This window comes from Melanotaenia boesemani, chromosome 22 (genome assembly GCF_017639745.1).
Source record: "Melanotaenia boesemani isolate fMelBoe1 chromosome 22, fMelBoe1.pri, whole genome shotgun sequence".
Classification (NCBI taxonomy): Eukaryota; Metazoa; Chordata; class Actinopteri; order Atheriniformes; family Melanotaeniidae; genus Melanotaenia; species Melanotaenia boesemani.
This window is the reverse complement of record NC_055703.1, coordinates 6,355,193-6,372,552: the sequence shown is the minus strand read 5'-3', so window position 1 is coordinate 6,372,552 and position 17,360 is coordinate 6,355,193. Positions and strand designations below refer to the sequence as shown.

The 17,360-nt window shown below is 40.5% G+C and overlaps 1 protein-coding gene across 5 annotated transcripts in view; it reads right to left on the bottom strand.

Moving 5' to 3' along the window:
- Positions 1 to 17,360, bottom strand: part of cdc42bpab (CDC42 binding protein kinase alpha (DMPK-like) b) — an 84,065-nt gene that overhangs the window by 19,178 nt on the left and 47,527 nt on the right. For all 5 annotated transcript variants that reach the window (XM_041975159.1, XM_041975157.1, XM_041975158.1 and 2 more), the window contains 13 exons: positions 10,463 to 10,556; positions 9,777 to 9,977; positions 9,557 to 9,695; positions 9,209 to 9,318; positions 7,925 to 8,004; positions 6,909 to 7,087; positions 6,639 to 6,761; positions 6,369 to 6,502; positions 5,520 to 5,641; positions 5,228 to 5,348; positions 4,703 to 4,813; positions 4,269 to 4,516; positions 1,064 to 1,157 (listed from right to left, as the gene is read on the bottom strand). In XM_041975159.1, coding sequence (XP_041831093.1) covers positions 1,064 to 1,157; positions 4,269 to 4,516; positions 4,703 to 4,813; positions 5,228 to 5,348; positions 5,520 to 5,641; positions 6,369 to 6,502; positions 6,639 to 6,761; positions 6,909 to 7,087; positions 7,925 to 8,004; positions 9,209 to 9,318; positions 9,557 to 9,695; positions 9,777 to 9,977; positions 10,463 to 10,556 — 1,756 coding nt within the window. The remainder of the gene's footprint in view (positions 1 to 1,063; positions 1,158 to 4,268; positions 4,517 to 4,702; positions 4,814 to 5,227; positions 5,349 to 5,519; positions 5,642 to 6,368; positions 6,503 to 6,638; positions 6,762 to 6,908; positions 7,088 to 7,924; positions 8,005 to 9,208; positions 9,319 to 9,556; positions 9,696 to 9,776; positions 9,978 to 10,462; positions 10,557 to 17,360) is intronic.

Here is a 17,360-nt window from a genome sequence, read left to right as displayed (position 1 = left end):
AGTATAAATCAGTAGAACAGAGAATTTCACATAACACTGATGCAACACCGTCCCGGAGGTGTGTGCAGGTTTTCATAGACATGGTGTGTCTTTATTTTGCATTACGATGCAGCCGCTATGGAAGGAAGAAAGTTTCACTTGTCTGATTGCGTCGTTTTTCAACTCTACAGCTGTGCTGTCCCCTCAAATAGACCAAATATGAATAAACTTATTACTTTTTCTTTAAGCTAAATTATTTCCTAACTGTGTTACTCAAGTCTGTTTATAGTGAACTCATCGTCATGTTCTAGAAAGCAGGTGGAGATGATCTGAGCTTTGTGACATGGTGCATTATCCTGCTGGAAGTAGCATCAGAAGATGCTCCACTGTGGTCATAAAGGGATGGACATGGTCAGCAACAATACTCAGGTAGGCTGTGGTGTTTAAACTAGGCCACGTTGGTACTAAGGGGCTCAAAGTGGGCCAAGAAAATATCCCAAGTACTTCAAGTATCTTACTCTCAAACAAGGTCAGAAATTTGGATCTCTTTGTTTTTGCTCGCATCTTTTGTTTTTTAAGACAAAAATCCAAATAAACCCATAATTATTTTATATTACATATAAGACGGCTTTAAAGAACGCAGATATCATTTCATATATGTATATGAATAACAGCTACAGAGATTTAATTCCAGTATTTCATGGAGAAATTTAGCATTTTATCAGTCGCAGACTTTAAAAACAGCACTCTCACATTTTATTCCGTATGTCAGGCTGCCTCCCACCTATTAGAAAGCATTTAAGTTGGGGGCCTTTTTGAACTTCCAGGAGCCGTTTCCAAAGTCAACAGAGCGGGATCCAGAGAGTCATTCCATCCGACCGTGCAGCGGGCTGCAGGCTGTTTTCATGGGGGGATATTGAACAGTGATTTCTTTGGAGCTGCGGGGAAGAGGGGGTGGAGGGAGGAATGTGATGGGGTTGGAGCCGTCCAAAATGGGGTTACCTGGGGTTACTGGATTGTGATTTTCTAGGTGTGTAAGAGTGCGAGAGTGTGATAAATAGAACATGAAGAGCAGATATGGTACCTTCTTCAGTTCACTGGATAGCTTCTTGTTTTCATCTGTGAGCAGGATCCTCTTTCTCTCGTACTCCGTCTCAAGCTCTTCCCGTTCAATTTGGCTGCAGAAAATACAAACACACACATATATTGTTAAACCTCCAGCACTATAACTTTAACCACAACTTACTTATGCAGATGCAATCTTGAAAGCAGAAAATAAACCTAAATGTTCCCTTATTTTATGGTCAAACTTCGGTAGTTTTGTTTATCCTGCCATCTTTGCCTGGGTGAACCTTCGGCTTCACATATTTCTTCAAACCCTAAATCAAAGACGCCGAACAAAGGCCAGCTCCGTGTTTTTAAGCCCAAACACATTAATGCAGTTAAAACCTGATACAGCAGGGTGTTTAAAAATGAATTAGAAAGCAATGAGAATAACATGTTAGTAACACCAGGCAGGAAGGGGCGGCTACAGGCTACAAAAACAAAGCTCCAAAGCTTTCTGCACAAAAACAAGATTGTATTAAAATCTGATTAAACCACTATTTCTTGAGATGGGATCCGATCCCATCAAGCACCAAGATGACCGATCAGGCTACAGCTAAGAGTTCTGAAAGCTACAATGTCAGGTTTTTATTGTAATAAGCTGGCAGAGATTTTCTTTACTCTCTGAGGATTAAAATCTAACATTTGTATCACTTCATGATGAAAGATCTTTCATTAAACTCAATCAACTCTTTATGATCATGCTGATCTACAGTCATGTGAGGAAGGTACACCTTTCATTTCTAAGCTGTTACATAACTGGACTTATATGGTCCAAACCAGGTCTTAAACTTAGTTAAACTAAATATCAGAAGAACAACTAAACATATTACAGTGTGTTATTTAACTACATATAAGCCATAATGCAGACTCTGTGAGGCAAAGACGTCCAGCGTGAATGTTTCGGTAGGACCAGGTAGGTGTGTGTTACCACCACGCTAAGGAGGAAAGACATAATGATCTTAGAGAAGGAATCATTGGTTTACATCAGTCTTGTAGGAATTAATAATCATTGCCAAACTATTTATTCACAAATACAAAATTCAAAGTTTCTTAACTGTGAGTGCTTTTGGACGGGGGAGGGGCCCGCGGCAGCGCCTCCTACTCACTGAGAAGAATTAATGATCCAAAAGTTTCCAATAACACCAGAAAATGTCACTAAGTTGTATTTTGTTTTTTTAGATCTCTTGCTAAAACTCACGACAAAGTCTCTAAGTTGGCAACACTGTAAACAATGGGTCCATCACGTGGCTGCTGTAAGGGGAGGGGCTGCCCACTGTAAGGCCTGTTGAAAATGGATAAAGGCAGATGGTCCTTTCCAAGAAACAAAGGCATTTAAGTATCAATAACCGTGCCAATTAATATCCAACTAGATACTAAATGTTTGCATCGATTAGTATCTGATAATTGATTTTTTGACATCGCTAGTCCCGGCAAGTTCAGCCTAAGATCAGACCATTAAATGCTCAGAGAAAGTGAAAAATAAAAAACAAAGAGCTACCTCCCAGCCTCAGTTAGCATGTTAAAGGTCAAAGTTCATGGCTGTATAATTAGAGAAAGACTGAACAAGTATGGCTTGTTTGGAAGGATTACTTGAAGAAAGTTTCTCTACTAAAAAGAAGCTTTCAAAGCAACGTCCAGATGAGACCAAAGTGGAGATGACTGGTCTGAAAGCACAAAAAAACAAACAAAAAAAAAACTACCAAGCTACTGAATGCCGACAGCAACTTATAATGATGCCTTTTTATTTTATTTCTTTATTTTCATTTTAATTGTCCTGTGACACTTTATGTGTGACGAGTGGGTCATGAAGTAATTTGTACAACATGCACAGTGTGGTAGAGTGATGTTGTTGACTGCTGTCTAAATGTATGTTATTAAATTATCCTCTATTTTCTTTTATTGAACGGGTCTGGCTGCAAATGAATTGTCCTTTGAGATTTATAAGATTTCTGAATCTAAATCAGACACAGCATATCATATACATCTGATACAGGCTGTCAAGCACAGAGGTGGAGGACTAATGATCTGGGATTATTCAGCTACAGCAGGGATACCCAAATCTGGTCCTCAAGGGACCACTGTCCTGCAGACTTACGATGCGTCCCCGCTACAACACACCTGACTAAAATTGGCAGCTCAGCTTGTGCTGAACTTGTCAGAGATCCATGTAATTTTAACCAGGTGTGTTGCAGCAGGGAAACATTGAATACCTGCAGGAATGTGAGCCTTGAGAACCAGGGCTGGGTATCACTGAGCAACAAGACCTGGATATCTTGCAATCATTAAGTGGACCCTGAACTCCTCCGGATACCAAAGTATTCTAGAGTCAAATGTGAGACCATCTGTCTGACAGCTAAAAGTAGAGCATGTAACAGGACAATGATCCCAAACACAGCACAACAGAATGACAAAAAAAAAAATCAAGATGTTGACATAATCCAGTCAACTCCAGACCTCAACCAGACTGAAATGCTGTGGCTGGACCTTCAGAGAGGTGCTAGTAAACAAATACTGCAAACCTCAAAGAACCGAAGCAAGAATGGATGAAAGTTCCTCCACAATGATATGAGACACTGATAATATCATACAGAAGTTATTTCTGCTAAAAGTGCTTCTACAAGTGGATCACATGGTGGACTTTCACGCACTAAATCTGCATTTTGACTTCGTTTTTTTTAAATAAATGATGACAGTGAAATATGTCATGAGCTGCTCATCTCAGGTTGTATTTACTGAATAAGATCCCATGAGGACCAGATGTCTATTTATCATGTCCACATACATTAAAGCTGAGAACTGAGATTAGAGGTACTTTTTTCACATGCATCTTACCTGTAAAGGAAAGAAAAAAATACTGGGATCCCTGGAAAACAAAGTCATCTGGCTAAGAAGCAAGCTAACTACTCGGTGGACAACTCAAATCTAAAAGTCAAAGGTGCAGCTAGATTAGCAATAAAAATGAAGCACTTAACAGCTTTTTTGATTAAACAAAACCAGGGGTGAAGCTACGTTTTAAACATCTATAATTACCTTGTAGAATCATCACTGTAAGACAACCAAGAAAGATAGTTGCATAACTGTTGAGACCTTCATAAAAAATTTGATAATGACAATAATATCAAGGAGAAGACAAACTAAAATACTCTACAAGTCTTGGTCAGATAAACAGGCAGATGAAGCACCTCTCACGACGGGTTTTGTCCAGTTTGTCTTTCAGCATGAGGATCTCCTTCTGCAGGTTGAGGTGCTGGCTCTCGGCGTCTCGCAGCTCTTTGCGTAGGGCTTTCAGCTCAGTGCTGTGCTGCGCCTCTCTGCGTGTCAGCTCCTCCTCGTATAAGAGCGTTTTCTTCTCCATTTCCCCACGCAGGCGTCCCACCTCCTGGGTCTGATCCCCCGAAGCTGGAGCGGCAGGAGAGCCGGCCTGCTTCAACTGTGGACGATGGGAATGAGGACATAAGAGGCTTGGTGAAGCTGGCTGCCAGAGATGGAGATTAGTGGAGGATGGAGTAAAGAGGAAGAAAGCTTGTAATAAAAAACTAAACTGTCTTGGCCTGCAACTTTAAAAGAGAAACCCTGATGAAGTAAAGTTAGTGTTGGACTGTGTTTTTGAACTCACCTTAAGCCCTTCGAGCTCCTCCTCCAGCTGTCTGCTGTACTGCTCATTTCGCTCTCTCAGCTTCTTCTCTTTCTGAGCTTCTGCTGCATGCTCCTCAGTCTGCACCTCCATCTGGTGATGGATGAAAGCAAATGTCTCACAAATTCTCCTCTCAGGAGCCCAAGAAGACAAGGAAACTTTAAATACACGTATCCTACAGACACACCTAATAAAACAAAGTAAACATTCAGACTATAAATACATCACTGATACACAAGACAATGTTGCACAGAAATTAAATTAGTTTTATTTGATTTTGTGACTTTATTCCACCCACTTTATGTAAAAGTACACGTTTCTAGGACAACTGTGAAGAGAATGTATTAAAAAGTGAGTAAAATAAAGCAACAGCAACATTATTTCTATATGTAATTATCTATGGTGAGGAGATGCAGGTAGAAGACACAGTACTAGCTTGATTTGTGTACCAACCAGTGCATGCAGACAGATCAGGGTGTGCTACCAACCACAGGGAGTCTACTCTACCTCCTTCTTGGCCCTCTCAGCCTTTCGCACCTCAAGGCGGAGAGCCTCAACCTTTTGACTCTGGCTCTCCATCTCCTCCTCCTTGTCACGCAGCTGGCGAGCAAGACGCTGCTTTGAAGACCTGCGTGGACGATTCAGATAATAAGTACTATATTTAATCATTTTTTTATCAAAATGTGAGGTCAGTATCACACATTGGGAGAGCTACATACAATCTGAGCATTAAATAAGTTCCGACTGTCAGTGCAGAACTCTCTTGGATTTGAGAAATAATGCAGAGCAGTGATTCTACCTGAGGTCTGAGAGTCTCTCGTTGAGCTCAGAAAACTCCTGCATGGCCAGTTTTCTCTGGCTATGTGCGTCTTTCAGCTCCTTTGACTGAGACTTCAACTTCTCACTGGCCTCCCCAAGATCCTGATCAGAAGACAGATAAAAAACATGGCTGATTTTTAAACCCTTTAACCTCCTGAGACCTAGCATCCTCTTACGGGGGCATCACAATGTTGGTTGTCTGCACCAAAACAGTAAATTCTGTGAAACTGGAACTTGTACTCAAACATTAAGAAATCATTTACTTCATATACAATGAAATATGTATATCACTTACGTATAAATATACAAACTCGGGTCTTACGTTATGATTGATTGAATATAATTGAAAACATTTATTAATAACGTTTTTCATTTTAAAAAAACAAACCTACAAACCAGAAAATTATTACATTCATGCCCATTTCTCATGTAAAATCCAGCATATGAACATTAAGGTCTTTTTTTTAGATGTAAGTATACTTCAGTGAACAGGAGGAGTTAAATATTTACTCTGATGTCTTCATGTATGTAGACCTGCATATATTGGATATATTTAGATATTTTTATTAGATCCGTGCATGTAAAAAGAATGTGAAAACAGATGTTTTGATGTTAGTTAAAAAGGCAGAAGCAATGCCGTCACAACGTGAGTAGAACACAGAAGGAAAACTCGATGGCGTGCAGCATCAAGAAGTCAGTTTAAATAAAGTAAAAAATTCACATGTAGTCTATTGTTGCTTGTTAGCTCCACATTAGCAGCTAACGCTAACATGGTTAGCTACTAATGTGGAGCCATGTTCAGTAAAGACCGGATGTTTTGTTATGACACCTTCTGTAGGTCGTCTCTCTCCTGCGTTACGCTCCTCATCTGTTTCTCCAGAGTCTTGATGTGTTTAGATGAATCCTCCAAGTCCCTCCGAGCCGACGTCACGTCCTCCAGCTGCTTCTCCAGCTGGCCTGAGTCTGACACCAGAATATACAAACCAAGTTTCAAATTTCAATGAATACATTATCAATGTGTAAGAAACTTTTACACCACGTGTGTGTTTCTATTGTGGCTGTTTAGTGTCTAACATGAACACAGAAACAGAGTCCTGACCAGCAATTTGCTTCTTGAGAATATCGATCTCGCTCTTCAGGCTCCTGATTTCCACCTCTCTGGTAGCGCTAAGCGGTCCCTCGCCTGACGGATGCTGCAGCGCCTGTACCGTCTGAGTCGACTCTGTAACAATTAAAAACATCAGCTGTGCTGCTTTTACATGCATACGTTACATAAATGAACATGCATGTGCTTCAAATACATGTTTTGAGAAAAGAGTGTTATTTGATACATGCATCAAACCAGATGGACTTTCCCCCTCGTCCTCACCTTGCAGTTTTCGGCTCAGCTCTAGTTTCTCCTGCTCCAGACGGCGTATCCGCCTCTCGTAGGCCTCAGTGGCCAAGCTGTCCTCCAGGCTTCGCTGGACATCCAGGTCCAGATGTTCCTGTCCTGCCTTACCCGCCTCTACGGTGAGCTGTCGCAGGCAACCCCGGTCAGATATAGTACTATAAAGGAAGTGGACAGGGAACAAGAGACAGATGTAGACACCATAAGAACAAAAGAGCAGAAAAAGTACTAATATATAAATATATATATGCATATGTTGGTGGTGTGGGGAGGCAAATTTATTCGTAGAGATGAAAAATGTGTTTGATATGGTGTTAAACGTGAAAGAGATGACACAAAGAGACCAAAAGGATATGACAGAGACAGAGAAAGATAGAGGAAGCAGGAAAAAAGTGGACAAGAAAGATAAAGATGAGTTGAAAGATGAGAGGTCATGGAAGAACAGAAGAGAGGGAGATAGGAAGTGTGAGATGGAGAGAAAATAGAGACAGAGAGGGGGAACAGAGAAAGAAGAAAGGAAAACACTATTATCGCTGAGGCTGGCAGAGTTAAAAAGAAGCCGGTGGTTTTTGTTGCTTTCTCACGAGCAGCACTTCAGTGCGAGGTTCTACAGCACATCGTGAACATCACCTTATTAGGGAGGGAAGCTAATTCAGCCCTTCTGCTCTTCTTTAGATGGACTGACAGGGAAGCTGCACAGTGAACTCACAGGGGAAATCCTTCTACTTAAAATGACTCATTACAAATAAAGCCACAAATGACAGGTTGATATTGTTCATCTCTGTTACGCATCTTCAGATTCAACTTTTAATGGCTGGTAAAAATGACTGCCAGAAACTTCTGCCTCCATTTCATTCCTTCCACCTGCAATCACACTTAAAACAACAAGTCTGGAGGAATACTGCCCAAAAACGACAAATGGACTAAATTAGGCAGTGTTGGGAGGAGAGGGGGGTTACTTCATCTATTAATCTATTTCCTTTAGTAACACTTACCATTTACTTGTATAGGTGAAACCCACAAAGGGGAGGTGGTGGCCAGAGAAGGCAGTGTGAGAGGGAGGAGGCATAGTCTCCTGAAAATGGTAAAAAGAAGAGAGATAAACAAACCAGGAGTTCAAGATAGAGCCATCATAAGGACATACATCACTACAAACTCACAAAACCCAGAGAAAAACACAGCCCTGGCATTTTTAGGGCTCTCGATGGGTTAATATCAGCAGATCACAGTCCCAGCCCAGATTAGAAACATCCAGCCTTCCCATCTTCATCGCCATCCATTTTTTATTAATGACTAATGGTTTTAGGAGTTTTATGGTTCAATTAACTGAATATAAAAAGATGCTAATGATACTCGGTCCGAACACTGTGGCCACCCTGGTGGATCTGTCATGTCCGTCGGGTTGGCCGCGCAGCTGATAAATGACACGTCACAGCGGTCAGATGATGCTTGTCAGGACTGCAAACACGAGTCATAACATTTTAAAGGTAAAAGCAAACATCTACTACCTATAACCTTGTCTGAAAGAAGAAACAGTGAAACATATCTAAAGATAGAAGACTATTTGTGCCAATGTCTTCTATTCCTATTGTGTCATCCAACTTCTGACGTTTTTTTAATGTTTTTTTTAACTGAATTGTTGAATCTACCTTCCTCTGACTTTGGTTAAAAGCCCAAATGAGCAACTGAAAAAAACAACAGTAAAGCCCATGCAGTATATGACAAATAAAAACACCATTTTTTGTGTATTAGCTTGTCAACTAGGATGTGACTTTCTCCAGTTAGGTGTTATCAGCTCCGTGTGTGGTAGTCTGACTTCAGATATATGCAAGTTCTCAGCTAGCGTGTGTCTTTTTCCTCTCCATCTGTGGTCATCAGTGTTTAAGCAACATGGCCCATTTAACACATGACTAAATGAAAGGATCAGAGCTAAAAGAGGCATCATGGTCAAAATGCAGATAGTGGAAATGTAACCACTTTAGCACAAAACTGCTAGTGTGAGGTCGCAGGTTATTTAGCTCACATTGTAATAATGTTCTTTAAGTTTAAATTAAGCACAATTTCTATCCAAAGTTATGTCTGCATGGTAGTTCAAAGCAGTTCAGCAGATCTCATTAGACAAGCTGTGGAAGAAGTGGAGGTGATTTGCTTACTCACACCTGTAAAACCATGCAATCAGAGCATAATGTAGGGCTGAATTTAATGGTTTTCTGCTGTAAATTTGTTTGATTTTGATCAAAAGATGTTGCATACATTTCACACAGACATAAAAGTCCTACCGAGTTCTTTAGACAGTCATCATCCACATCAAAGTTGGAGGTATCTGTGGGACTGCTGACTTCTGGGATGTAGGGAGCTTCACATGTAAGAATGTTGTCCCAATTAATGCCTAAAATAACAGGTAAAAAAGTTAAGTATTTAATTTATTAATTGGCAAACAAATAATAGCTGTGAATTCTGCACAAAACAATAAAATGTAAATTTACTGACAGACAAAAACAAATTCCTGGTACATAACTTTGTAGGTAAAAAAACAGGTTCAGTCTGTGTTTATACAGGAAAACATGAACACAGCTCAGATCACAGGAGATTTTCTAACGTAAGAACAGATAAATCTCAGCCTGTACCAGTGAAAAATGGATGCTGCTTGAAGTCCTCAATGCCGTTTTGTCCCAATCTGTGCTCTCGACTGCAAATGAGCCGGCGAATCAGATCCTTTGCATCCTCTGATACGTCTGTTATCTGCTGCGGGAACTGGAATCGCTCCTGTGTAAAGCATTCGTGTAATTAAACGTGAAAAGAAGTAAAATTAGAGTTCTATGGGCTTCTTTACTGTTGCATCCTCACCTTGTGGTTCATAATCTTCCCATAGGTTTCCACCAGAGATTCTGCATAGAAAGGGGTCTCGCCGTACAGCATTTCATACATGCAGACGCCCAGGGACCACCAGTCGCATTCAGGTCCGTACTTGCCCTTCCCGTCTTCCATAGCCTGGAGGATCTCTGGGGAAATGTAGTCTGGAGTTCCGACCGCCACTGAGGACTGGACCTAGCCATGGAGCAGAACAAACACCAGAAATCATCCAAAAAAATCTGCAAAATGTACCATAGTAGACAAAAATCCCATATTCTCAGAAATTGAGCTTAACTTCCTGCTGCATGCTACAGTAATGAGTGATGCTGATGAGTTTCATTGCATAAAAATGATTATATTCTATATAATATTGTGCTGATTAAATGCAAGAAGGTCCACAGCTGAAGAGAAAAGCAGATGTTGGAGTCTCTATTTTACATGCTTTAAAATGCCATTCAGCCTCTTCATTAACATTCAAGAACTTGTTTGATCTTTCATCTCTTCCTGTCATATTTCTTATGTGTAACATCAGGAGCCACAGCCTGCAGACACAGCCAAACAGCTGAACCACACACTCCTCCTAGGAGACCCCCAGGGGGGTGACAAGGGGGGTTAGTAAAACTCTGGTATGTTTGCTTTGGACCAAAGGGAGCAACAGCAGCAGTGTGGTAAAAACTTACAGTCCCATCCTCCATGAGTTTGAGGCAGGAGCCGAAGTCGGCCAGGCGGATGTGGCCGTTCATATCCAGCAGAATGTTGTCAGGCTTAATGTCCCTGAAAGGAATGGGAGGGGGGAAAAGACGAGGGGGGGAATACACAAAGGGAGGAGAAGACAATCTGAGTAAGCAGTTCCTGAAGAAACAATCTTCCAATCAAAACAAATGCAGGACATCCAAAACACACACACCTCACCTCATATTACAGTGGACTCTAATCAATTATCATCAAATGAAGTTACATAACTTGTGTGTGTGTGTGTGTGAAGGGGGGGGGGCTTTCTTTATTTGACTGTAAACCTCGTGTAAAATAATTTAGATGCATTTGTGATTTGATTAAGTGTAATTTCCTCTGGCTCATTTGTCAGCAGCATGACAACTCCTAATTGACCACAGGAAAGAATAAACCCTGAAAATAGCTGGTCTGTGTTGGGGGAATTAGCTGCACATAAAGCTTGAAAACAAACATGCACTCCGTTTGAGAAAATATGCAGCACACAAACATACTCCCACTTGCCAAAAATAAGACCCTGTGTCCTAAAGCAGAGGTACTCCCTTATTCTTTACTTCTACAGTATCTGAGGGAACAGAGCAGGAGGAGGAGGAGGAGGAGGAGGAGGAGGAGGAGGAGGAGGAGGTTTGGTGTTCCTGACAACATTCTTTTACAGATGTGGCCACTGTAGATTTTCTTTTCACCCTGCATCTGTTCTGCATTACTACTGCTGACGATGTGTTTATATTACAGATACATACTGTGGCTTGATTCTACTCAGCAGAATTAATCGCTACTTAAAGCAGGAGGTGGTTTTTTTTGTGCCTACTACCTGCAACAACTAGACTTTCTCAACATTTATCAGCAGCTTTCACTGCTTCACCAGCGAATTACATTTTTAAGAAATAAACTAGATAATCAGTGAGGCTGGAAAACATGCAAACCACAAACAGACCGTTATGTATTTTCCTTTAATCTGAGTCATTTTATTGATTAACTGGTTTACTGTTGGTCATAAGATAGTCTGTGGACTTTTGTATAGAAAACAGGGAGTTCTCAGTCTCAATTAATGGGTACAGTCTAGTCCAAAAGTCCTGATCCAGCCCTCATTTCCTTATATTTTTCTTCCAATGAGCCATACTTCCTTTTAATCTTTTTAAGTAGTGTTGAACAACAGTTCTACAACAACAGTTTTTATTAATACTGACCTAATACTGTTAATATGAATCATTCAAGCGTAAAAAGGCACCTAACGCTGCTCTCTTTGTTACTTACACCCTGTCAAAAAAGCCATCATTTGGTCCTTTTTCTTTAAATGTATCTTTGAAAAATGCAAAAGATAACATAGTTTAATGGACATAAAGTAGGATTTCTGCAGCAACAAGGTGATTCCCAAAGAGCCATTAGCTGAAAACTATATCTGCATGCTGTGCAGTGTGTCCTTTAAAAATCTGAGGACACTAAACAAGTGGCGAACAAAACAAGAGGCAGACCTTTAAAAAAAAACTATCTACAACTAAATGAGCTGGATCTAAAGGTGATCCTTAAAAAATAGGAGCAAACCCAGCAAAGACCTGACACAGATGCTGAGATGCATCTGGACCTTCGGTTGATCCATCTACTGATCACTGACACCTCATCAGAAATGAAAGATGGCTCTCAAAAAGTCATTCTTAAAGATGGCTAACAGAGAGAAAAGACTGAGGTATGACACATGACACAAGAACTGGGCTGAAAATCAGTGACAACAGGTCTGATGGAGGGATAAATCCTCCCCAGAGCCCAGACCTCAGCATTATTGATGCAGTTTGGAATCATCTGGACATAAAACGGGACAGAAAACGACAGAAAACATCCACAGAAGAGCTTTTAAAAGTCCTTCAAGAAGTCTGGAGAACTAGTCCTGAAGGCTTCTTAAAGAAATTATAATAACACTTGTCTTAAGCGAGTAAAGAGTGTGCTGAAGATTGAAGGGTGGCCACTTTCAAGCTCAGAATGATCAGAATCCAAGATTTCCAACATAACATATTTCCCAGATAAATAAATCTATGTTCTGCATTATTTCCAACTTCATATGCTTAAAGTAGGTTTTCAAAAATGATGAAAACATCAGCTAGATCTCCATCACACATGGAGAGTTTGCCGAACAGGGACTGAGGAGCAGGATGTTAAACGAGGCCACCTACATGTGACTAAAGTAGCACAACATAATGTTCCAACTTTAACTTTACATTTAACATGTATTATGTACTTTGTACTGGAGCTGGTGTTGCCCTTTAGCATACCAAGGCTGAGAAAAAACACTTGACAACTTTTTTAATGTGGCGCATCACTTTACAGCAGCATTTTGTTCATCTGGATATCAACACACGAGCCCTTTTGTATGGAGCAAGAGATGATCCAAGAGTCAGACTGCTGTCTGGCTGAGAGAGCTCAGAGAAGAGACAGGATGCTTAAATAATCGCCGTTAGGGAGCGTCTCAGTAAGAAAATATGCCACAGTTCAGAAGTAGAGCTTCAATCAAACATGGAAGTCTAAATGTGCCCTCAATGGAAGTTTCAGCAAAACCTGGTGAAGACCTGCATCCATGACAGCTGTCGGTGTACCACATTGTGAGTAACATGTACAATTTTAAAATCCCAACAACCTCAGTGATGACAGGCCTGGACTGGCATGAAACAGAGACATCACTGTGTCCCACCATCAGGATTAAATATAGACTCTGTCCTTGTCTGACCATTCCAGTGATTTCCCCCGAGGGCAAAACCATGTCGGGGTCCTGTGTCTGAGCACCACTTGTCAGCATATTGAACCACAACAGGCCTCAATGCACCTGGTAGAGCAGACATGTAGAAATATTCTATAGTTTGTAAAAAGCAAACATCAGTACACTACAAACAATAAAAGAAAAATGTGGCCAGTTAAAGGTGGGATGCTGTCTAACTCACACTACGGATGGAACAGGTTTCTAAACAGAGCTGCTGCTATTTCTGTGCTATGATGCCAACATAGCTCTGCTTAGAAAAATAAACTAACATCCAACACACACACCTACACTCCTTCCTCCCAACTCATGCACAAACAGCTTACTAATGCAGATACTGATGCTAAAGATGGATGCTTCAAAATCCATAGCAGGCTGTTTATACAGGCATGCAAAGGTTTGGGCACCCCAGTTATATTTGTTTAATAGTTAATCAAGTAAGTGAAATTACTTCCTAAAGGCATAAAGTTAAAGGTGACACATCTTTTTCATCATTTTAAGCAATATTAATGTTTAATGTTTGTTATTGAACAAAAACGCAGCAGCTACCTGTATAAGTATGGGAACCCCAGGAGATTTGAGCTAGCCTGTTAGCCTGTTAGGGTTAGGGCTGGTTCAGAATCTTTAAAGTCAAGATGATGCAAACTTTAAAGCTTTATAAATATTTAGACTACTTTAACCTTGTCCCAACAATTACAGCCATGGGGTCTTCTAAGCAGCTGTCTAGAACTCTGAAAATGAAGAGAACAAAGGGTTTTCATTAAGCCATTTTCTCACATGCTGATCTAATGAAGAAATGCCAGTTAAAAAAAACAGTGGATGTCAAGATAAGGTCTGGAAGACCAGGACAGATTTTAAAAAGACTGCTTGTAGGATTGCTAGAAAGGCAAACCAAAACCCTTGTTTTGCAAAGGTCCTTGTGGTGGATTTATGAGACGACTTGTGGTACACTACATTACTGTGCAGTGACACCTGCAACACACCTGACTTTATTGAGTCAGCAAACGGAAACCTCTGCGTCCTCACCACAAAATTCAGTGTCAAAAGTTTGCAAAAGAACCTCTAAACAAGCCTGGTGCATTTTGGGAACAAGTCCTGTGGACCAACTAGGTTAAACTAGAACTCTTTGGATGCAATGAGCACCTGTCCAACTGTTAAGCACGGGGGTGGATCAATCATGCTTTTGGGCTGTGTGGCAGTAAATTGCAGAAAATTCTAAACACAAATAATCTGTGAAGAAACTGAAGATGAAAAGCGGATGGATTCTAATCCTTAACACACCTCTCCTAAAAAAAAGTTAGGGTATGCCTCTGGCCAAGGAATCTTATAGGACTGGAAGACCTTTTCCAAGAAGAATGTGGGGAAATTCCCTCAAACAAGAATAGAAAGACTCTTGCTAAAAGCAACTACAAGCCATGACACAAGGCACTAACCATGCAGGGTTTCCTTTTTTGTCATATCAAAAACGTAAAAGATAAAACAGATTTTGCTTAAAATATAAAGAAATATCCCATCTTTATATCTTTTGGAGGTCGTTTCATTTTCTACTTGCCTAACTGTTAAAAGTAAAAGAAGTTTCGGCCAGGGGTGCCCAGACTTTTGCTTGCCACTGTAAGCTATTTAATGGTGTTTTGTGATGCTCAAAAATAGATGCCATGAAACTATAAAATCAAGCTGTGTCTTCTGATTTTTCTAAAGCAAACCTCAAACTAAAGCTGCATCTAATAAAATTCCGGCATATTCTCTGATGCTATAATGTTGTGTTTTCCAGTTAAACATTTAGGAAGTAAATAATTAAAACTCAAATACCTCTTCAACCTTTTAAAGATTATGTAAGTGTGGCAGAGAGATGGGACCACCGTCCATGCCAGGCATGCTTTATATTTTTCTTTTAGTGGTAACCGGATAGAAAGTATCTTTGAAAACTGCTTTGATGGTTCCGTCTTCAGCCAGAGGTCTCTTCAAAGCCACATGTGAAGCCCCCACCATTTTCCAGTAGCGTTAATAGTCCCATCTCATGGAGCTGGAGCAGGGGGGAGGGCCGGCTATCTGTCCTCTTCAAAGACACCACTAAATCCCCAACCTATTAAATGCTGGATTAAAGGAATATGTGCACTTATGTGGTTTGTAAAGACATGTTAATGTCAGGCTCCACGACATACATAAACAGACACTTTTACCAAATCAGTGTCTGCATTTTATACTGCTCAGTGTTAAATGTTTTAAAAAGCTCAACTGCTTATTGATGAGCTATGCCTGAGCTGCTGACCGTCATTCAATATTTCCTGCCTGTGCATTCACGATCCACCCACTCTCAGAAACCCTGATCACCCCCACCCCCCAAAAATATGAGGGTGTAGTTACACTTTTAGTCAGAAAGATAGAAAAGATACAAGTTACCCCCCCTTGTTTTGTCTCCAAGTATCCCCATTTGAGAAACACTACTCTATGCAGCATGCCCTCCATCACTTCCTCTCTTTGGTTCACTGAATAGTCTGTTTCCTTTCACACTCTAAGTGAACCACACCAGAATTCACTTGCAATTGAACCGAGACCCCTGGTTTTGAAGCAAACCAGAGTTTACTTCTTTGGTCTGCGCCGGACTGAAAATTAGCGTTCACACTATTCCAACAAACCGGAATATCTATGGAAGTGGACCAGGCCTTGTTTAAAAAGGTCCAAAAAGTTTCCAACAGTAAAACTCTGTGTTTCTGACTTGTTTTGATGACACACTGACATTCATTATGCACATTCCTGGAGTCGTCGTTGCCCCGTAGCGTTGCAGGGCTGAGAAACCAAACTTCACAACTTTTTTCAGCCTGTAGCATCACGTGGCCGCTGTAGCAACAACTGGATATCAACTCACTGGTTGACTGGCACTGTCGCTGATTCAGCAATAAAACGTGAGAGGATATTATCGGAAGAAATGGGCAAAAGAAAGATAAAAAGGGATGGAGCAAGAGAAAAGACAAGAGTCAACAACTGATTGACTTGATGGCTAAAAAGAGCTCAGAGAAGAGACAGGATGCGATATGGATGCCAAATTAGCCTTTATTAGGGGCCACCCAATCTGCTAAAGCTCAGTAGTGCTGGGATTGGGGTTAGGGTTTTCTCATACTGCACATTACTGAATCGTAATAAGACCTCTTCATATTCCATAATTTTAACTTTTCTAAAACAATGTTTTTCTGGCATCTCTAACTATTATTATAACAACTAGGGACTTTGAAACTGAGTAAGAGAAAACAAATCTATGCAGGATCTCAAAGAAGGTATATATTCTACCTTAAGAGTCTAAAATGATGCCAGAAAACTTTTGGAGTCTTTTTAATGTTTAGAAGAACTCTACGTGGCTTCACTAACAAATGTCACATTTCAACGTCACATTAGACAAAAGTCTATAAAAAAGTTTCAAAAGAATCACAGCTGACCTAATTATTACAAAAATAATTATAGAAATGATATAAATATTGATATAATTTGCAGCATCATATAAATGTGTAAAAAAAATTGCACAAACACTTCACACATTTGCAGTGATGGTCTTTGTTTGAGTTGGGTAAAAACTTAATACTTAGCTTCCCTTTCTTAATAATAATGTGAATGAAAGTTGGTATTTCAACCCTTGAAGTTTTTACTCATTAAAACAGATATTCTTTACCACTGACCTGTGCACACTAAGTCTGGATCAGCTTGACAGGAAGTAGAAACAAATAGAAACAAATCATGAATGACACCCATAAGAATTGGACTCGACTGCCAGCACGTGGATGTGCGGGGGTGTGTGTATATACATGCACAGGTGCTTCCATTGCCAGAGGCCCTTAATCTGCTCCAAAGACTTCTGGTCTACCAAAGAGCAAACAGCACGAGCTGACCCTCGTCTTGCTATATTGTGTGTGGTGGGGGTAAGGGATGGGGGATTCTGCTACTGATAAACCACTTAGTACTCCTCTCCCTCTTCCCAGCAACAATACATCACTACTGCCCTCCTCTCCTAAATCTCCCTGACCTCACCAAAAGGCAGCCATACTTTTCACTCACCGGAGGACTTGTCTTTCTGTCTTATCGGATCAACCTACTGATGGTTTAAGCAGACACAAAAG